The sequence below is a fragment of the Ovis canadensis genome, chromosome 4 (genome assembly GCF_042477335.2).
Source record: "Ovis canadensis isolate MfBH-ARS-UI-01 breed Bighorn chromosome 4, ARS-UI_OviCan_v2, whole genome shotgun sequence".
Classification (NCBI taxonomy): Eukaryota; Metazoa; Chordata; class Mammalia; order Artiodactyla; family Bovidae; genus Ovis; species Ovis canadensis.
The window spans coordinates 27,847,724-27,871,163 of record NC_091248.1 but is presented as its reverse complement, the minus strand read 5'-3'; the positions used below and the strand labels follow the sequence as shown (position 1 = coordinate 27,871,163).

The following is a 23,440-nucleotide window of genomic DNA, read 5'->3' as shown; positions in this document are numbered from 1 at the left end:
ATATATATATATATGGATTAATGAAATCCCAATAGAAATCCAAACAATATGGTTTTCTTATGAATTTTATAGTGATTCTAAAATTCATGTAGAGACACAAAAGGCCTAGAAAAACTAATAAAACAATTTTTCACAGTGCATAAGTTGAAGTACATACTACCTGATTTCAAGACTCAGTGAAAGCTGTAGCAGTCAAGACAATGAGTTTATTTATTTATTTGGCTGTACAGGATCTTAGTTGCAATATGCAGGATCTTCAGTCTTCATTGCGGCATGCAAGTTCTTGAGTTCCAGCATTTGGGATCTAGTTCCCTGACCAGGCATCAAACCTGAGCCCCATGCATTGGAAGCGTGGAGTCTTAGCCACTGGACCACTAGGTAAGTCCCAAAACAGTGTGGTATCATATAAGGACAAACTCAGTGAAAAAGAGTAGTGGGACCCTTTGTAGTGGTTCAGTCACTAAACTGTGTCCAACTCTGTGACCCCATGGACTGCAGCATGCCAGGCTCCCCTGTTCTTCACTGTCTCTGGGAGTTTGCTCAAAGTTATGTCCATTGAGTTGGTGATGCTATCCAACCATCTCATCCTCTGTTGCCCTCTTCTCTCTTCTTGCCCTCAATCTTTCCCAGCATCAGGGTCTTTTCCATAGACCTTTAAGGTAAATATGACTCCCTGGCTACTGTGGTAAACTGCCACCATCTAGCCACTGTTACTTTGAGATCTCATCATTTCGAGGTTTCCCACAGATATAAAAAGCCCTGCTCTGTGACTGTCCCTCCTTCCATCAGCTCTAGCTGGCCTCGACTAAAATTCCGAGAGATGCTGATGCCTCTCTCCCTAGCTCATTGCTAATGGTTTTGAGGAAGGGTGTGCGCTCTAGGTGCTCTTAGACACCTTAATTGCTGGATGTGTCGTCTAGCCTTATGTAATATGTTCACTCTAACCCCCCACTTCCCTCAGTGTCTTTATTCCTATCTGTACCATCCGTCAGGGCAACTCAAACATTTTCACCAAGTATAGGCTACGGCCTTTTCATACTTCTAAAGAGCCACTGTAATAGCCAACCTATGCCCTGGGGTCCTTGCCGGAGTATAAAATCACGTATCCCAGAAGAGTGTCTGAAAGTCAATAAATTCTTATCTACCCAGTCCTAGGTGCTGGCCCCATAATCAGACTGCTTGGAATCTGACCCCAGTCTGCTCCCCAGCCCTAACGGCACATGCTAATTCTTGTAACCCTTCCAGTGCATAGTACCTTCACTCCCGTATCAGGACTCACATGTGCCCAGCCAGGAGAGCTGGGAGAGCCAGCAGAAAGTGATGTCAGTCTGACCCCAAGACAGAGAGAGGGAAAGAAGGAAGATTAGACTCAGGCTAACTCCAAGAAAGTTTTAGCAATGGTGACAGGGTGTCCTCGAGCCATTCACATCTCTGAGAACTCCTGCATCCAGCAACAGGCCTGCCTCCCTATACCTGCTACGTTCAGTCTTGGCTGGGAGCAGCCTGTGGGGAGCACAGCCTTGCCCAAACATACTGGAGGATTTTAGAGCAACACAGCTGGAGCTGTCAGTTACACTCTTGGCAACAAAAGATCTTGAAGGCAGATTTTCGTGACTCCCACATTCCATCTGGGACCTCCTCTGGGACAACTTGACTGGCTGTGGGCTGGCGGGATCTCCCTCTCCATGTATCCACATGGCCCCCCAATGGTGAGCTTAGGCCTTTGAACAGCCTCGGGGGTACAGGGTAGGTTGCAAAATGGCTTGGGAATGAAGAGTGAGTGTGCCAAGAAACCCAGAAGGAATCTCTGTGTCTTCTTATAACCTTGTTCTGAACTCCGCATAGTATCACCTCCCCCGTACTCCCCCATACTGTCATTACACATCCCAGATTCTTCGTGGGACACTGTCACAGAAGTGGGAAACCCTTGGAGACCGTACCGTGGTAGGATATACATGCATATGGGTGCATGCTCAGGCGTGTCCCACTCTTTCTAACCCCACGGACTGTAGCCCACTGGGCTCCTCTGTCCATGGGATTCTCCAAGCAAGAACACTGGAGTGGGTAACCATTCCCTTCTCCAGGGGATCTTCCCAACTCAGGGACTGAACCTGCATCTCCTGCATCGGCAGGGGGGTTCTCTACCACTGGGAAGCCATACATGCACGTAAGCTCTCACAATTCTTCATGTGCCTACGACAAATGACTGGCCTTTGAAGTGTTCATAGTCCTGACGCACTGACTCATTCAGACAATTGTCTGTTCAACTCATGGGTTACTGATTTGTTCTAAGGTCCTTTCGCTTATGTTCGAGCAGCTTTTTTCCCCAGTACTTTTCATTGCATTGCTTTTTAAAAAAACTTTATTATAGATGATTTACAATGCTGTGTTTCAGGTGTAAAGCCAAGTGATTCAGTTATAAATGTATTCATCCTTTTTCAGATTCTTTTCTCATGTTATCACAGAATATTGGGTAGAGTGCTGTGTTAGACAGTAGGTCCTTATTGGTTATTATTGGTTATCTATATTACATACAGTAGTATATATGTGTTCATCCCACACTCCCAATTTATTCCTCCCTCATCCATGTTTCCCCTTTGGTAACTAGAGGTTTGTTTTCCATATCTATAAGTCTGTTTCTGTAAGTAAGTGTCATTGTATAGTTTTTTAAAATTAGACCCTACATATGAGAGAGAGAGCATATGATATGTGTCTTTCTCTGTCAGACTTGCTTCATTTGGTATAATAATCTCTAGGTCCATCCATTTTGCTACTATGGGCATTATTTCATTCTTTTTAATGGGTGAGCAATATTCTGTTGTACGTGTATACTTCATCTTCTGCTGATGGACATTTAGGTTACTTCCATGTCTTGGCTATGATAGTGCTGCAATGAACTATTTGTATATAGTGTGTGTGTATATAACATTTTATAAATAGTGTGTATGTCAATCCCAACCTCCCAGTTTCTCTCTCCCCCCACCTTACCCTCTGGTGACCATAAGTTTGTTTTCTACATCTGTAACTGTTTTGTAGGTAAGTTTAAATGCTTTTTTAAAAATGCTTTTTAGATTCCACATATAACCATGCGCCACATCTGTGTGCATTCCTCTGCTGAGGACATTTAGATTGCTTCCATGTCCTGGCTATTGTAAATAGTGCTGCAATGAACACTGAGGTGAGTGTAGCTTTTCGAATCATGATTTTCTCTGGATATATGCCCAGGAGTAGGATTGCTACATTGTATGGTAAATCTATTTTTAGTTTTTTAAGGAACCTGCATACTGTTCTCCCTACTGGTTGGACCAATTTACATGCGCCCTGCACCCTTTTGAGCATTTATTGTTTGTGGATTTTTTGACGATGGCCATCCTGCGTGATGTGATACCTCATACCCCACTGTTGTTTTCAGTTTTGAAATGATTTTCATTTCTCTTAATTAATGATGTTGATTATTGATTTTTGACCATCTATATGTCTTCTTTGGAGAAATGTCTGTTTAGATCTTTTGGCTGTTTTTTTTTTTTTTCTTTTTTTGACGTAAGAGTTACATGAGCTGTTTATATTAATCCTTTATCAGTTGCTTCATTTGCAAATATTTTCTCCTGGTCTGTAGCCTGTGTTTTCATTTGGTTTATGGTTTCCTTTGCTCCAGAAGCTTTTAAGTTCAGTTAGTTCTCATTTGTCTATTTTTGTTTTTATTTTCATTATAATAGTAGCTGGATTAAAAAAAAAAGATACTGCTGCAATTTATGGCAGTGTTCTGCCTATGTTTTTCTCTTAAGAGTTTTATAGTATCCAGCCTTACATTTAGATCTTTAATCCATTCTGAGTTTCTGTGTACAGCCTTAGGGAGTGTTCTGATTTCATTCTTGTACATGTGACTGTCCAGCTTTCCCAACATTGCTTATTAATGAGACTATCTTTTCTCTATTGTATATTCTTGCCTCCTTTGTCATAGATTAATTAATGAGAGATGCATGAGTTTATTTCTGGGCTTTCTATGCTGTTGCATTGATCTGTATTTCTGTTTTTGTGCCTGTACCATACTGTTTGGATGAATGTAGCTTTGTAGTATAGTGTGAAGTCAGGGAGTCTGATCTCTCCAGTTCTGTTTTTCTTTGTCAAGATTCTTTTGGCTATTTGGGGTCTTTTGTGTTTCCATACAAATTAAAAAATTTTTTGTTCTATGAAAAATGCCACTGGTAATTTGACAAGGATTGCATTAAATCTGTAAGTTGCCTTGGGTAGTATAATCATTTTGAGTGGTTATATATTGATTGAAAGAACCAATATGGTCAATATTGGTTCTTCCAGTCCAGAAACATGGTTATCAGTATATCTTTCCATCTGTTTGTGCCTTCAATTTCTTCCATCAGGATCTTACAGTTTTCAGAGTACAGGTCTTTTGTCTCATTGGACTGTGGACTGTTTTTAAACCTATTTTAGACACTTATTTTATCTTTAAAAACAATATATATTTATAAAGAAGTTAAATATTGATATATCTACCATATGACACTTAGAGAAAAAGTAATTATTTCAAAAGTACAAGTCGTCTCACAGTTCAAGGAATCCCTACCAACAAAGCACCGTGGAAATTCTCTTCCTAAAACACCAAAAGCCTCTCTTCAAATAATTTTCATGACTCAACCACTATTTAATTCTCTCTTAAGCATGAAATGACTTTTTGAAAAAAAAAAATCCCATAAAGTTGTTTATAGACATCTTTCCTAGTCCAATAGTAGTTTACATAATTTTCTGGTATAAATTTAAAACTAATGAAATGTGGAGCATTCGGTATAGATTCATCTTAACCTGTTCTTACTCCAATGCTTAAGATATTCTTTGGGTAAAGAGTGATTCCAGAGAAGGAGACAAGAAAGAGCTTTCCAGAAACACCACACACGTTCCTTCAAAAAAATAAAACCAGAGCCTTGGTTTAAGTCCAGCCAGGTTGGCTGCCTGTAAATTCATTATCAATCTTTAACATGGCTCTAATGTATCTCTCTTACCCCCTGGCCACAGCAGAATTTTAATCAGGCTTTTCCTAAGCAAAGGGTTTATCTACACTGGTGCAGACCTGGTTTGGAACATTTTATTGGCAATACTGGTGTCATATTTAGGAACCATAGACTTTTGTCAGACTGGGTTAGTTTGAATGACAAGTATCAATGATCAGCTATATTTGAAATACTGTTAAAGTACCTAGAAATAATAGGCATTAAAATTCATTTCGTTCACTGCCAACAAACCTCTAAAGATTTCTTGTCCTCAGTGGAACCGGCATACTGTAATTGTTATTTGGAACTTAACGTAACCTCAACAGCAACAGAGAGACAATGCAGTCCTCTCATTAGGCACATGCTCTAGGATCGTTTATTTTAATGCTTTCAAATAAATATGTTCCATGCAGCACACCACAATAAATAAGGAGCAGCAATGTTCTTCTAGTAAATCCATTCATAATGTGAGTCACCGTGTAAAACACCACATCTCAAGTCTTTGGCCCTGTACCATAGCATGAAGCACACCACATCTGTACCTAATCATATCTGGCTTCATATGGATTTAATAGGACTATGCCAGGAGTGTGTGTAAGCACAAATTTAACCAGAGGTTTCCAGCTATTAAATACAGCTACTAAGTAGTTAAAAGACAACTCAACCCAGAAAGGCTCCCAGCCCCCCCCCCCATTTTTGAGACAGAAATATAAAGACAGAAATGCTCTGCTGAATTTCAGGTCAGTGGACAGTATGGTGGGCTACATTTGGAATACTTGGAGCAAAGCTGGCACAACATGGCCCTCAAAAGGCCAGGCAATACTGATACTGAATGAACATGAATACAGGCTGACTTGACTGCAGATGCTGAGCTCTGGAAGGTCTAGGTGGGGACAAGGTCTAGGTGGGGACGGCTCACGTCCACTAGGCAGATAACTCAACGGTGCCCTCCTCCTCGCTGTCAGCTCTGTTAGCACGGATCTCCACGAGGGTCCTGGCAAATCGGGTCCACTCATCATTGTGGGGAACTGCAAGCTGCAAAGCAAATGAATGGAAAATGGTCAACAAGCTATCTTTTACACCGAAAGCCTTGAAGCCTGCATGACCGTTCCTCTTGAAACAGGTGATTCCCGTGGAATGCAAAGGAAATCAGATATTCTTCCTTGAATCAGAGCTCTGAAATGCTGCTCTTAAACTGATAATTTAAAAGAATACTGTCACCCTCAGAAGCACAATCCTGTGTGCGATTCATAAAACATTAAAAAGCTTCTGTAAACTATACAGTTAATACAGTAGCCGCATTAAAGCACTTGCAGTAAGATGACCAGAATTACAGGGAACGTGACAAATAAAAACTGTATTATTAGGACTCTGAAATGACGGTGGTATTGTCTAAGTCAATGCTATTGATCCTTTTTAAAAAGATGTTGCTAACATGCCAGTATATATGACAAAAGTATAGTTTATATGTACAAGGAAATCTTACTACTGTAATAAGATGCTTTGGCTTTTCTAGCAAGATCCTATATGATGATGCCGATGAATAATAATAATAGTAACATTTACCGAAAGTTCTGCTCTAAGTACTTGACATGCATTCTCCTCTTTCCTCACAGCAATCCTATGTTGGATAATCAGAGTCTTTGCAGAAGAAGGTCAATTGAGGCACCAAAAGATCAACTCATCTTGCCAAAGTTGCCCAGTTTGCCAATATCCGTGCCAATGTCATCTGGTATTTATATCCTTAGCCAGTATTCTAATACTAACTCAGCAAAAACAGGGACTTATAATCCTATATATATCTTCTCCTGCGCACAATTGAGTAAGCAGAAAAATTAATCCCATCTGACACAAATTGCATGCATGAATTTTTGTGAGCTGAGTTGAAGGGTAATGATTTCTCTACATGGCATCCAAAGATGAACTGTTTAGGTACCATGCAAGTGTTCGGAATAAAACAGAGTTATTTGAAGATGAGAAGCAGGATCAAGAAGTCCAAATGATTTTCATATAGAAAAAAATTTATTTCAACTGTAGAGCCATTTACTCAGAGGATTGCCCTACAAGAGGTAATCCGTCTACAGATGTCATAAACATCAATAACACATTCATCCCAATCAGTGTACATTTTCAAAAATAAGCAAATCTGAACTCTGAGATCACTTTTACAGCTGAAAACTTTCTTACTGTATAAAGCCAAACTTTTAGAACTTTACATTTTTATTACAGGGGCTGGTATTCTCAGATACGATCTATCCAAGACAACTTATTAAAGAGTTGTACCATCACCCTGCAAAGTACATCCTTCAGTGTGTGTTCTGGTCCTCAGATGGTTTCAAGGATATAATTCTGCAAATGATATACAGGTGCTCGTTTTCTTAAACAACTTTTCTTGGGGGTACTTCCTACCTTCTTATTTGTTATTTTGAGAAATGCAATGCTAACGAGAACTCTGGCTTAGTCATATGAGTGAGTTCTGAATGGTGAACTACTTCACCTTGTTACTGCAATGAATCCACGTTCCCGTTCGCACAGTGAAACAAGCTCACAATAGTCTCGAGTGGCACTGTTACCTCTTTGCTCAGGTCATTTTCTCTACTTTGGGTCCTTTTCCTGTGTTCCACTATTCTTCATTTTTCTCTTCAATTGTAGAAAATACTGCACTGGGGAAATGAAGTCTTCAAAATAAATTATATGAAAGAGCTAACAAAAAGCATGAGCAGAAATGGGTTACACCACATTTATATGAAAGCATAGGTCTCCTCTCTCTCTCCAACTCCTGACCAAGCACCCTCCACCCCAATGAAGCACAGAACAAAAAGCTCAGGAAGAGACAAAAGCCAATCATGATACCATACTTATGAATTTGTCTCATAGAAGGTGAGACTCAAGCTAAATCTGAAACACCTCGTAACTTCATATAACACTAAATATTGGAAGAAAGCAGGTCTCACTAACGAAAGTGATATAGTCTAGGGGTTTGACTCCTAAACATAAAACTACATTTATCATTAGTTAAAATGGCACAAATTTAAGTTACTGTATGATACTATATGTAATGTTTTATTGACAGCAATGTATAGAAAATATATCCTAAAAAAACCCCAGGTCCATGTGTTTACATAGTTTCCTGTGGTGGTCATGGCAAGACTGTTAAGAAACAACTCTAATAAACACTATGAAACATGAAGGGTTGACTTTGCAACCAGATACAGTATGGGACAGAACTGAGTATCATTTATGACATCTGAAGTTGCACATGTAATTTCTTAAAAATGAATTTTTCAGAGGTCCTTTTCCTTTAAGAAATCAAACTAGTAATTCTAATATTTCTAATAATAAAGCATTAAATTTATTAAGTAGGTTTCACCAAAATTTTGAATTTTTTTTTAAAATTGAGGCATAGTTAAAAATTGGGCTAGTTGTAGTTGTACAGCAAAGTTATTATTTTTTTTGGACTTTTTTCCATTTTCTGTTACTACAAAGTATAGAATATAGTTGTCCATGTTAATAAATTTCTGTTGCTTAATAATTTTTATATATAGTAATTTCTATCTGTGAATACCATACTTCTAATATGTCCCTCTTCCCCCTTAGCTTCCCTTTTGATAACTTTGTTTTCTATGTCTGAGTCTGTTTCTGTTTTGTATATACATTTATTTCTGTCATTTTTTAGATTCCAACATTATGCAATATTATATTTGTCTGGCTTACTTCACTTAGCATCATAATCTCTTGGTCCATCATGTTGCTACAAACGGCATTATTCCATTCTTTTTTATAGCTAAGTTATATTCTGGCCTGGAGAATTCCATGGACTCTGCAGAGAGTTGGACACGACTGAGCGACTTCACTCTCACTTTCTATTCCATTATATATCTATACCATTTTTTTTCTTTATCCATTCATTGGTCAAGGAACACTTACATTGCTTCCTTGTCTTGGCTACTGTTAATAGTGCTGCTATGAACACTGGGGTGCATGTATCTTTTTCAATTAGAGTTTTGTCTTTTCCAGATATACACCCAGGAGTGAGACTGCTAGATCATATGGTAACTATTTTTAGTTTTGTTTTTTAAGGAAACTCTATACTGTTTCCCATAGTTTCCACACCAATTTACATTCCCACCAACTTTGTTGGAGGGTTCCCTTTTTTTCCACACCCTCTTCGGTTTTTATTTTTACTCTTTGATGCCCATTCTGATCATTGTGAAATGATAATATCTAGTTGTGGTTTGATTTGCATTTTTCTAATAATTAGTGATGTTGAACACTTTTTCAATGTGCCTATATGGCCATCTGTCTGTCTTTGGGGAAAAATCCCATTTTTGATTTTTTTTTTTTTTGGATACTAAGTTATATGAGCTGTTTGTATATTTTGGCTATTACACCTCTCTCAGTCACAGCATTTGTAAATATTTTCTCCCATTCCTTTCTGTGCAGAAGTTTAAGTCTCATTAGGTCCCATTTGTTTATTTTTGTTTTTATTTCTACTGCCTTGGGGGACTGATCTAAGAAAATATTACTGCGATTTGTGTCAGAAAATGTTTTGCCTCTGTTCTCTTCTAGGAGTTTTATGGTGTCATATATTTAATTCTTTAAACTATTTGGGATTTATTTTTTATATGGTATGAGGGAACATTCTGATTTCATTGATGTACATGCTGTCCAGCTTTTGCTGTAAGGCCATTTTAGCAATATTAAATCTTCTAACCCAAGGGCATAGGATATCTTTCCATTTCTTTGAATCATCTTCAGTTTCCTTTATCAATATTTTATAGGTTTCAGTATATAGATCTTTCACCTCCTTTGTTAAGTTTATGCCTAGGTATTATATATATAAATATATTTTATTTATATATAATTTTTTTTTTTTGCTGCACTGCACAGCTTGCAGGATCTTAGTTCAACAACCTGGGATTATGAAAGTGTAGTCATAACCACTGGACTGCCAGGAAATTTTTGGTGGGTACTTTTGATGTGATTTTAAATGTGATTTTTTTTTTTTTACTTTCTCCTTCCAATATTTCAGTATATAGAAATGTAACAGATTTCTGTTTATTTATTTAAAAATGAGTTTTAGCAAATTTAAAAGTTTTTGATAAAAATATACCCTACCATAGAACTTGCATTTGACTTTTTTTCATAGTGGTGGAAATAACAGTCCTTAAAAATGCAGATTCACCCACATAAAATGTTTCACCATATTCTAACATAGCTCACTGTCTTTATCTGTGAAAGTTTCACTTAGGTTGGGAAAATATTAGACGTTTTCTTTCTTTTGATTATTTTGCCAAACATTTTCCTCACTAGGAATGTTAGTTTGCTTTGCTTGATTAGCACAGGATGAAAACAAAATTGCTTCTAGAAACTTAAATTTATCTACCTTGTTTTATTATACTTTTTCATCTAGCTGACAATAAAAACAAGATCATCGTAACGTTAGATTTAGAGGGTGAGCTGCATACTGCCCCATTTTTAGAATTAAATATCACTATCAGGAAGCACTTTAAGTATAATCTTAGCTTGAATGTGTGAATGTGTATTCACAGGTTGTATCCACACCCAAAGTTAATAATTTCTGCCATTTTAATACTTGTAGGTAAGACCAAACAAGTGTCCTAACAAACAAGACCACCACTCTTTTCATTTTAAATAACATCTGTCTGGACAGAATTGTGTCCTTCTTACCCTTGGCAGCTCCTAACTCTTCTCCTGAGCGCAAATGCATTTGAAACTTTCTCTAGGAGACTTTTAAGCCAGTAATACCTTACTCATCAAGTAAGTGAAAAATCTCTGTCATGTTTCTTAGTCAAAGAAAAAGATTGCTGCCATGCCCTTCTCACTAGCATATATGTCTTTTTAAATAATGATTTCAGCATGGACTGAGTACCAACTACACGCCAGACACTAGGGTAGGACTAAAGATACAATGGTTAATCATTCTGGCATATGAAGAAAATGCATATTAATTACCATGTTTTCTTAGGTCAAAATGTGGGAATACTGGCATAGTTTTTTTTTTTTTTAAACTTCACTGACATTCAGAAAGTGAAGTACTTGAAAATTTACCTTCTTACAGTGACAACCACAACATTCTCTGGGATGTGCTATGTGTCACGCAAATAGTGAGGAAGCAAATGGCATGTTAATGACATGGTTTCAGCATCTCTTCAAGGCTCTATCAAGGCATTAAAGGCTAAATCTAGACCATCACTATAGACTGCATCCCCCACCGGAAAACGGTACTTTAGAATAATTTTCAAACAATTGACATTTCTGATAGGAAAAATATTCGTAAGTTTCTATTAGTGACGAGTAATTTCAATTAAACATGAGAAGTGGGAAGCAAATAGCCTAGTTATATCAAAGGATACCATAAAAAAGAGGCTGTAAAAATTGAGCAGTATTGTACTGAATCAAAGTGGATCTGGAAACATTTTCTGCCTTCAGATTCATCTGCCAAAGTCCACAACCTAGGTCAGAGATGACTCAGATTTTCCTACTGCTTTTTTCATATTCAGGGTTCACCAATATCTAGTCCACCCCCAGCTCCCCACAACTATATGGCTGTTTTCTAGCTTTTCGCTAAATGTATAAAGCATTTTTATGCCAAAAGCACTCAGGGCACTGATTCCTGAAATAACAAAATCTTCGCTCTAAGAGTAAATGCCTTTTATAGGATATGACCATATATTTACAGCTGAGGGAACTAAGGCCAAAGGTAGTTTCTGAAGTAGCAATTTGGCCTTACGGAGGAGGTGACACGAACCTTAGATTTGCACAGGAAGCTTATGTCCTGCTCTCAGCTTGCTTAGTGGCCGTGGTCAGGCACCTAACCTCTCGTTGCCTCCCCTGTAATGGAGATACTGGCATCTGACCCATGCGTCAGCAGAGATGCGGAGAGGATGAGAAAGGTAATCTAATGAAGAACCATGAGCTCAACACAGAATAGCCAGGCATTCCTTTTCTTTGCATACTCAGATTGAACATATTCCTAAAAATGATACATTAATATATCGAGTGGCATACATATCAATTCTATATTGTTTTTGTGGTTCTGTTTTCCTTAGGAATTCTTTCCAATGTCTGCTACGTGAGGACTTTTCAGGAACAGGCCTCTAACAGGTAGGAAATGGAAGGACGGGGAGCTCAGGGATTTGCTCCAGACCACGTAACTTGCCCCAGGCCAGCGTGGGGCAATCGGAAGCCTCACCCCTGCAAGGAATAAATGCCAGCGCGTCATGGCAGAAGGGCAGGCGGCTCATGTGTTCTCAGTCACCTGGTAAGAGAGTCTAAACATTATTTTTAACTTTCCGGGGTTCCCGAAAGATGCACAGGTCAGAAATAAACAGCAAAAGTTGCGGGGGAGACGCACGAAAATCTATCCCGTTCATGCCTCCCCTCCACCCCTCCAGTTCCGAGGCCGTCACAGGTCTGCCCTCCTCCCACACTGGAATGGGCACCCCCCCAATCCTGCCCTGCCTCACCCCCAGGTAACTCTCTAGGCTAACCACTGCCACAGACTGCATAATAACTCGATTTTGAGAATGGAGCCAGGAGGGACTTTTTTCAACCTCAGACATCATCCAGATATGATTTCTTTCACAGCTCTGCCAATGATTTGCTGTGCGTCCTTAGGAAATTTATGTCTCTAGCATCTCAGATCTTTCCTTCCTCATTTGCGAGAAAGGAATTCTGGCCACCAACTCCCAGGGCCACTGTGAATATTAAATAAGACCTCCCCCCAAATACAAAGAGTTTAAGCTCAATGTCTGGACATTACAAACCACGACTAAAGGTTGTTTGCCCTATATTTTTCCCTCTCAGTGTTAATTCCCTCTCCTCCAATCGCTGTTGCTTCCTTTTTTCTTTCTTCTGTTTCCTTCCATTCACCTATATAGAGCTGCATATTTTTAGAAGTACACCTTAAATTTTATCACATTTGCTTTCTTAAAAGCCCACACAAATCACTTCCTAGACAGTCACACATTTAATAATAGCTACAGTTTATGAACTGGGTGTGGGGAAAGGGTTCTTTCAGATTACAAGAAAAATCAGAGGATGCGTTGTTCATTAAAAAAATTAAATTTAAAGTATAATTATTCCTTATAAACATATACATACACACACATGCATCTTTTTCACATATGACCAGTACAGTTTTATCAAGCTATTTCCTTTTTATGGCACTTTCTATAGTGGGATTCTACATTTTTAGCTCAAGTCGTAAGGCCTTGTAACCACTGAACATGCTCTTATAAAAATCAAATGACTTTTTATAACCAGGGTTAAACACACAAATATCATTCATGTGTCCTTTTTTATAAGCACGTGGCTAACCATTCTGAACAGTCCTCAGTCAAGCCTCCCTCATTTGTTAGTAATTTTAAAGGGTTTATAGTACCTAGCAGCTGATTTTAAATAGCTGCATTATCTGCGTAACTCCTACCAGCCCAATGCTATATTTTTTATGGTAAAAATATCTCTCAGGCCTTGCTTAGTATAAAAGTAGGTTACTTTTTTTTAAAAAAGCATGGATAATTAAGACAAAAAGTGTTCCGTGATTTCAGTTTATAATGCTTAATGTATCTAAGAAACCAAACAAAATGAATAGGACTCCAGGTTTCAGGATGAATATTCCATAAGCATGTGGTTCACCAGCATCTTTGTAATCTTTCAATTAAACGGAGTCATTAAAAAAAAAAACCCTGATTACATGAACCATGGATTCCAAAATACATGACAATTCAGCTCCTGTATTAACCTAAAAATGAAAGTTTTCTTTAAAAATGATATCTTACAAATTACCTTTTTACTTTAATAAGCATTGATTTTTTTGTTTGTTAATGCATTTACAGAAACTGTGGAGATGAACATGGATTTCTATAGAACTGCTAAACCCTCCTAAGCTCTAAAAGCTTTTTTTAAAGTCCGATAATTAATGTCACCCCAGTTCAGGAGACTGGGGACTAACTGGTGTACAAACACACATTTGTGTTCAGAGGAAGCCTATAGTTTTTAGGACAATCCCCTTTGCCACACACACAGATGGAAGCAAAGTGGGAGGTAATAAGCAACGAAACAGCCGTCGGAATGGAACGACCAAGCTCCACTGTATTTAACTCTCTGGAGAGTCTACCATCACTGGTAACAATGGATGAAACCACGAACCAAAATTCCAAGCCAGAACGCAGTGTAGAGAGCACACAAATATACCGGAGTGCATACTGTGCGGTAACTAAGTATTTACAGCAGTTTCAGAGAAGCCCAGAAAGTAGGAGTTGCATTGGTCTCCATTCTGTAGCATCTGCTATTACCAGTCAGTGGTTAAAATTTCTGTGAAATTTAGCAGCATGCTACCCCATGGGCGTCTGATGGTATCTGACTATTTTTTGGTTAAGAAAGAATCTCTTTTGTCTAAAAATCCCATCTAAGGGAACCTTCAGTCACCCATGAAGCTTGAGACCTTTCTGCTAAAGTTCTCTTCCTAGAATCTTTAAATGACTTTTATAGCATGTTTGTTAGAACAATACTTTTAAAAAATCCATTACCACCCAATTAAGGAAAGATATAAAGGTAGGACATAAAAGTCCAAAGTAAACAGTAACAAATATGGGCCTATATCAATTTCAATAAGCCAGCAAATGTCAAAGGAAATCATTTTAAACACTGTTCATTAAAAAAAATGAACATTTAGAAATACTCTTCATGTTAAAATTTAGCATCATGGGATCCATGACAAAATTCTAAAGTTTTCACCTGAGAAGAAGAAGAAAAAAAAATCACACGGCTGAAAAAGAGTTAATTCACTAAGGCTTAAAGATGATCTTGCTCACATCAGTATTAAAATCTTGTCACCCTCTTCTTTAGAAATGTCTTAAGCATTATTTTTCTATTATTTTGAACCATCTATTTCTCTGTTCAAAAGATGGAAAAAAATGCTAAAGACATTTGACTGATGGGCAATAATGGAAAATAAACTTTTTAAACTTCATTACCACTATTTTTCCATAACACAAAAGATCAGGATGACGGGGAAATGAGAGCGCATACACTGCTCAAACTGACCTGTCAGACTAGCTGACTAAACATATATCCTTTCTCTTTCTGATATTATTAACTATAGTTTTTCTGGTAAATTCCTAGCAACCACTGCATCTAAGCAGTTTTGACAAAAACGAAGGCTTATTGCTAAACACCTTAAAAACATTTACCAAGGTAATAAAAGAAATGTCATTCCCTCCTACTGAATGTTTGGGCATAAAAGAGCTATTTGTATAATGTAGTTCATGATTTACCGTATCTATAGTGTCCAAAAAAAGCATAATGAAAAAGACGCATTTTTCCAGTGGTTTAACAACTATTTGAGTCAACTGTTAGGCTTTCATTATGGCTAGTGACCAACTGCTCACTTTTCAAAGCAAAGGAGAGAAGAGTAACTGGAATAGAGATTGGAGAGGAAGAACAGGCGCTCTTTTCTAAGTTTATGTTCTACATACCTTTTCCCATGCAAATATAGTTATTTTTTTCCTGGCCATCAATCTATAGACAAGTTGGAGGCTGCCGTCCGAACACTTCACACAAGTAAGCTTTTTCTTAACCTTCACCTGTGAAACAGTCATTCACCTGTTTATTACTATTGAGTGCCTGTATGTGCCAGGCACTGTTCTAGGCCTGTTCAAATAGACGACAATGGGTAAGTGTCTGTGTACCTGTAGATGTGCACTCTAAAGATCAGAAAAACTCTAGTGAGGCATGTGATTAACCAGAGGAGGGCTGCCAGACTGATTAAAGGTTCTATCTAAATGTTGCAAAAGTACTGGCCGACCATGAGGACGAAGATCGGAGAGAATTCCGGGCCCACTGATCAGTTTTATCTGCCAGCCTAAAAAGTAAGAATGCAAAACTGCTCCTGCAGTGTTAAGCTCTGATATGCCCCAAACGATAAATAATTCATGTTTTGAAATGGAAAAGATGTTCTGATAGCTGACGGTCTCAGAAATCACCCAAACCTTTCGTGAAAGTGGAATACAATGATCCATTCACTTCCTCACTTTGCACGTCCAGCCTACGTGGCATATAAATATTTATGCGTGAACATGTATAGGCAGATTTTTGATTTCACATTCTATTTCAGATATACCAATAGGAACACACATACTCACAGAAGAAACAAATAACTCTTCATTTCTGTACAGGCTAGTGTTAATCTAGACTCATATGACTGGAGCAGCTTCATGCTTGGCTGGTCCAAGCCGTGACTTGAGGCTACAGTTCTAGGCAGTAATGTTTCAAGATAAAATTTAGCAGTTTTGAAATTCTAAAACTAAACACAATTTTGTTAGACATAAAAAAAATTAACACTATAATTAATGACTGCCTCAGAATCCAAACTGCTATTGAAGATGAGTTTGAAACCACAGAAGAATCATAAAGATGATTAATTATACAAACTAATACTTGTTTCAGAAGGTTTATATTCAAAGACCATTTATCACCAAAATGGGAATATATTAATCTCACTGAATATTGCAAATTACTATGCACACATTAACTTGGTTTTTATAAAATTAGATATTAGGGTTTTCTTTTCATTTAGTCAACTACTCCGTAATATATAAAAGTCATAAGTATTTTCTTATCAATTAAGAAAAAAAAGTGGCTTGAAAATTTATAAAGTAATGCTACCTGAATAAGCATACTATTTATATAATAATTAGTTTAATCATGGTCTTTAACATATGTAATTATCAAAATAGACCCACTGCTACTACATTTACTATAAGATGAATAATTATAACATTAATTGAAATAGCACTTTCTTTTTAACATACTTTTCCTAGAAAAAAATCATGTTAACACTAAAATTATAATCATATATTTTAACCAGATGATTTTATTTCAAATACATATAATTTATTATGACAAGGAAATGAACTAATATATTATTTCAAAGTAGCTTATTTTATGTAATTATATTTATTAGCACCCCGAATCTGTCCATACAAATATGCCTTTGTGCTTTTTACTTAACTGCACAGGTTTGTGGCTATGATAATAAACATTCAGGTTAAAAACACTAAGTATCTGGATTTTCAGTTTTTATCTGGATTTGGGCATCGCATAAGTCTTTTCCATGGAGGGAAAAACCAGAAGTGTTTAGCATTAGCAAAGGAAAAAACACTGTTTAACCCACGGAAGAATAAGCTAGCACTTAAAAGACTTTCTAGAGTCCAGAAACCTATGGCCACACTCATTTAATGAGAAACACAAGTGTTCGGGGCAATTATAACTGGACTCTGGTAAGCTGAGCCTAGCTCTGCCCTCCCCTCCCCTCCTGGATACTGCCAGAACTTAGCCACGCTATCGGGCTCGTCATCGGCAGAGGATAATGGCTTTCATAAAGCACAATAATTAAATCGACTGATTTCAAGTGCAGTTCTTTTTCATTAAAGAACTCTCATTTGAATCAACCCCCAAATTTCAGTTTAACTTCGTATTTTGTGTTCTGCATGCCAGCCTTCCCCACAGAGGGGGATTATTTATATTCAGGGCATAAATTCCTGTGGAAAAGGGATGTAGGCCCTGTCCTACTGGAAAACGTGAAGTCATTCCATGAAGCGAACAATTATTGCCTCAGTGTAATCCACTTAAAAACCATACGTGTATTATTTATTTTGCATCACTCAAACACTCTTTTAACTCCCAATATTTCCAGTTTATCAGGTGCTACTATGCTGATCAGCGATTTAAAGTACAAGGAAAACGGCTCACGGAATCTTTTTCTTCTTACTCTAGCTGTCGGTGAGAACGGCTGGAGGCACTTTTTATAGTCCTTGTACATTACACCTTGACCATCATTCTACAGTATCTTGCATAGGTCATTTTTCCTACTGGGATTCCATGTAGAATTTTCATTCCAATTTTTAATTGTAGCTTTAAAATAGATTCAGATGAACATTTAAAACCATGCTTTAGCGACTGCATTTAATCTCATATTCTCCTTTTTCCCTTCCAAGATTTTTTAAGGCCCTTTTTAACATATTGACAAATGTAAAATTTACTGCATTTATTACAATTTGTATAAGATGACTGCCTTTCTTTCGGCCCCCAAGAGTCACAGCAAACAAGGCACACTAAATGGTGCCAGAGCTCAGGGTTAAAATGTAAAGATTAATACACATTCCCTTAGATAATGAGTGAACAGGATGCTAAGCAGAGAGAGCCAGGGCAATAAGACTTCCTCATCTCCCAAATTACAGTTTTTCAGCTGCCGTTTTATTTTTCCAACTCTACTTTCAGCCGAAATGATTTTGGAATTTTATCGTTTGACTACTGTAGGAATATAATCAGGGATTTGAAACTTACGCATATTTATCCCAACTGAAAACAAAATCTTCCCTAGAAGAGGTTAATGGAAAAAGAAATAAATAGGAGGTAGAAGATAAACTGCTTCTTTCACAACTGGGCCTGCAAACAGCATTCTGACTAATTCAGATAAGCAGCAAACATAGTTGTTAGGGGATATTTATGACAGCTGCATCTGTGTGACTGCACTGAAGCATTAACAGTGGCAACGGGCTTTCTGTAAAACACATCGGCAAGAAAGACAGGTAGCGAGGCTGGTTATCAATCATCGGGACACGTGAATAATTCTACACTCACTGGCCCATGTGCTGTTAAAATCAGCTTTCTCTCTCTCTATATAGAAAACCTTGCTATTTGGTAAAGAGCCTTGGCCGTGAGTAATTCTTATTTTTAATTCTTAAGAATATGTGTGTTCGCACATCATTTTTGAAAAATCCAACAATGATTAACAGGTCTGAAGAAGAATACACGCAACATTTTCAGGTTATATTTGTAGTTAATTTATGACTTGTTATCTTACTCATCTTTCAATTAATTGAATGGGCTCACACAGCTCCAGCACAGATGGTGTCCCATAGTTTGGGGAGCAAAATCTTGCAAACTTATTAAAGTGCTGGGCTCATTTTAAAATTTAGATCTTTGAATTTTAAGGGGTACATGCAACCACTGTCTATTTAAGTAACTTCTGAGATGCATGAATAGAATAAAAATTATAGCCAAATAATAAAAGGGGTCTTCTCTTTCATAGAATTCATATAACTTCCATTTATGCTAATAGGAGGTAAGCACCTGCTCTGCAAAGAAAACAGACCCCTATCTGTGAAAATAAATGTGTACAGTATATTTTCCAGATACAATGCCAAAATCAAACAACCAAAAACATTCTGCATAAACAAAGCATCATGTGGCCTACCTGAAAACACTGCGTTTTATATTTTACCTCCTTACTCAGAGGCTTTGAGATGTTACTCATGCCTTTGCCATTTAAATGTAACAGGAAAAAAAAAAAAGGACAGACAGACTCAATCTGGTGATTTCAGTGAGCGCACACAGAATCCCCTGTTTACCCCTTCAGAAGTTCATAATAAATTGCATCAGTAAATCTGGATCTGAGCCACTGCTCTCTGCCATCATCTTTAAAGTCACGGAGGGTAACTGTACATAACAGAGGTGGGCACGATCATGGGGGCACTGTGCCGGGACTCCCTGCAGCAGCTGCACCGCGGCTGGGACACAGGATGAGGCAGGTGGTGGTTATGACTGGTGACACCAAGTCCCTTTCTGCAGTGCCCTCTGGTGAATGTCAGGTCCCACAGGAAGGCACAGCGACCTGGGTTGAATGGTGCTGTCTCCACCAGGAGTCACAGAAGTCTCCTTTCAGGGGCCAGAGAAAGGCTGTCCCTCAACTCCACCTGAAGGTAGGTATCATAGTGCTCTCTCCCTAAAACTTTACTACACTCTCAGTTAAAATTATGTGATCAAAAGAGGGTTGTGGGGAGGGGAACTAGAATATCCACCAAATACCCAAATATCATGACACTGAGAATGTGGAAACATTGCTCTTCTCATCCAACATTTTAAAATAGTCCTAAGGAATAGGTAATATCAATACTGGGCTTCTCGGGTGGCACAGTGGTAAAAATATCCACCTGCCAACGCAGGAGACATGGGTTCAATCCCTGTGTTGGGACGATGCCCTCGAGAAGGAAATGGCAACCCACTGCATTATTCTTGCCTGGAGAATCCCATGGACAGAGGAGCCTGCCAGGCCACGGTCCTTGGGGCCGCAAAGAGTCAGACCTGACTGAGCACGCACGTGTGCGTGCAAAGAATAGGTAATAATAACATCATACAGCAGGTACGACGTTTAACTACCTCACTAAAGATTTCTCTTTCCTAATGGTCTTCGTCAAGACCAGAACTTTTCATTTCTGATTTGTACTGTGAGGGTACTGAAAACAATACTCTCCTGGACCAGACTGAATACAGAGTCTGAGGGACCCAGTGCAACCTGGCAACATGAGGCATCTTGCTGGAAAATGTCTGAGCAACTGCAGGACAGTGACAGCAGAGCTTTAAACCAAGCTCAGGGCACCTCTCAGAGAAGGCAGTGGCACCCCAGTCCAGCACTCTTGCCTGGAAAACCTCATGGAGGGAGGAGCCTGGTGGGCTGCAGGCCATGGGGTCGCCAAGAGTCGGGCACGACTGAGCGACTTCCCTTCCACTTTTCACTTTCATGCACTGGAGAAGGAAATGGCAACCCACTCCAGTACTCTTGCCTGGAGAATCCCAGGGACAGCGGAGCCTGGTGGGCTGCCGTCTAAGGGGTCGCACAGGGTCGGACACGACTGACGCGACTTAGCAGCAGCAGCAGGGCTCCTCTGCATGGGCCCCTGCAAGACGACAGCGCAGGTGAAGCCAGCCTTGCTCTAAAACAGGACCTTAGTGAGAGAGAGCCTGCTGCTCTCGCCTCCTTTCTCTACAGCCTAACAGAAGATTCGGTCAAGAACACCACGGGAGAACGAGTGTGAGATGTTCTTTGGCTGACAAGACACCCATCTGAAGTACTGAGGTCCAAGAAAATGGATCAACAAACTGTCCTCTCAAAACTACCATTAACTTTCATATCCAGAGTGTATTATAAGGCTTACCTGAAAGTGTTTCATCTTCCTAGAAGGTTCCACAGGCCAGGTTTTCTATCCAAAGGCCAGCGTGACCCTGGTGATGGGTTTCGTTTTAAAGGGGACTGGAGGACCAATTTTAAATACAGATAATGGGAGCAGAGTTTCCGCGCAGTCTGATCCTCAATGACATCCTTTTTCTTTTCCTCTAATTTTTTTTCCTTTGAAAGTCACTTCCTGCTCCAAACCCTTCTCCTTTGTCAGCCGTGCACCGGTATTGGATTTGACCTTGAATTCTAGATGGGCCAGGTTGCTGTAAAGGCACTCTGTCTGGCTTTCCACAGTGTAGGTGATTACAAAGGCTGGCGGGGTGCTGTTTACGGGGTGCCCTTCTCTTCTAAGGGGCGTCCCTGGTGGCTCAGACGGTAAAGAATCCGCCTGCAGTGTGGAAGACTGGGGTTCGATCCCCTGGGTTGGGAAGATCCTCTGGAGAAGGGAATGGCAACCCACTCCAGTATTCTTGCCTGGGGAATCCCAAGGACAGAGGAGCCTGGCGGGCTACAGTCCACGGGGCTGCAGAGAGTTGGAAGTGACTAACATAACACAACAGCATTTAAGGACAGTTACGCTCCGTCAGTTCCAGGTTGGTAAACGAGACAACAGTAATTACCGTCAAGGCAGTATCTCCCATGATCTACCATCTCTCCCAGGTGGGCTTCAGCTAAACTTAGCTGCTGGAAAGTCATCTTTCCCTTCAGTACATGGAACTCTACAGAGTTGGTCTTCAGAAACTTAGAACAGGGTATTAGGACAGAAAAGTACCCCTTTATTTCTCCCCCAAAATACACGAGATAAATTTGTAAATATGTTACAAAAATACTCAGGAAAATATATACTTTCAGCAAGATTATGTTGTAAAGTCTGAGTTTTTCTGAGCTATAGATGACTTTTTACAGGATCAAACAATACAGAAGGAACTGTTCAAATATATAAGCCTATCCTGATGTTTGGTCCCTCAGAAAAGGGCTAGAAGATTATAATATTAGCTTCTCTCAAAAAATTGTATAACCCTTTTTTTCCTGGTAGTGAATTTGTAGGGATAAACAACCCTACAAATAGTTGGGCCTATTATATGTCACAGAGATTTTTCTATAGCCTGTCTGGACTCCAGACAATAGGTGAGACTGGCCTGGAGTTGCAGACATTACTATAGCCTGTAATATCACTTAGAAAAGCAAGGGCAATAATACCCAAATGAAAACCAGCCTGACTTGCTAGTACGATAGAGGAAATATGAGTATACCAACACTATACAATTTAGAAATGATGACAGCAACGTAGGAAGACGTTTTAGCAGCCACATATCAGTCAAAGCAACTTACAAAATCAAATATATTCCCAAATTATGAGTCAGTCAAGTAATTCTGTCCCATGGCTATATCATAACTTATTGCAGTAAATTCCGTATACATGTTATGCTGTATTTCCTTACTGCCTAAAGGTGGTGTGTGTGAATGTGTATTACATGTATATATGAATTATGTTTATATATGAAATATGTGTGGTCAACATGCAAGTTTTTCAAAATGCCTTCCTTTAAATAAACCAGACTGTCGAACTATGATACTTTTCAGTGCTTTTGGATAAAGTAATGTTGTATATACTCTAAAGGAGTTAAGGAATGCTATGTATAATAAGCAAGGAGGTAGAGACGGGAGTTTTAAAATTTCATCTATTTCTACCATTTCATCTCTGAGCGCATCTGTTTTCTCTGCTGTTGTTATACCCATTATAAACAAAGGAAAGAGAGAAACTTTTTTGTTTCTTAATATTTCCCTTCTTTTCTACCTCTCAAATTTTCTAAACAAATGAACTGGTGTAGAATACATGTTCTTGCTGCTTAGTTTTGTCTTGACGAAGACCATGAAAAAGATGCACTGACTGAAATAGTCACTGAAGGAAATACTGGCAATATTTTGGCTTTAGAAGGTATCGGCAATATTTTCAGTTCCGAAGGGTATTCTCTTTCTCAAAGATTCCAAGCTACGTCAGTAGTCACCAGACCATTCCCTTCTCGCCACTGGGGATGAATATTAACAGAGCCTTGTCACTGTTGGAATGACTCAGCTTGTGGTATCAGGAGTAGTTAAGGGGGAGTCTAATGAAACAGTATGTAGTGAAACGGAGAGGTTCTTCAGCTATTTTACTTAAGAGGGGTACATCTCCAAGCAGAAAACTCCCATCTCTGAAGTCATTCAGTTTCTGCCTCCATATAAAAACATGTACACACACAAACACCATCCAGCTTGTTTCAACACAACCAACTCTGCCCTATAGCATCACCAAAGTTCCACAAACAAACCTTTACCTAGGACTGCCAAAATCGTAGAAAGCTCATTGATGAAAACATAAAGAACCCTTCTCGGTGTGATCAGCTCTGCCCAC

At 38.8% G+C, this 23,440-nt stretch overlaps 1 protein-coding gene across 11 annotated transcripts in view; it reads right to left on the bottom strand.

Moving 5' to 3' along the window:
• Positions 1-5,356: 5,356 nt before the first annotated feature.
• Positions 5,357-23,440, bottom strand: part of DYNC1I1 (dynein cytoplasmic 1 intermediate chain 1) — a 581,233-nt gene continuing 563,149 nt past the window's right edge. For all 11 annotated transcript variants that reach the window (XM_069587460.1, XM_069587454.1, XM_069587461.1 and 8 more), the window contains one exon: positions 5,357-6,038. In XM_069587460.1, coding sequence (XP_069443561.1) covers positions 5,928-6,038 — 111 coding nt within the window. In that variant the 3' untranslated portion in view covers positions 5,357-5,927. The remainder of the gene's footprint in view (positions 6,039-23,440) is intronic.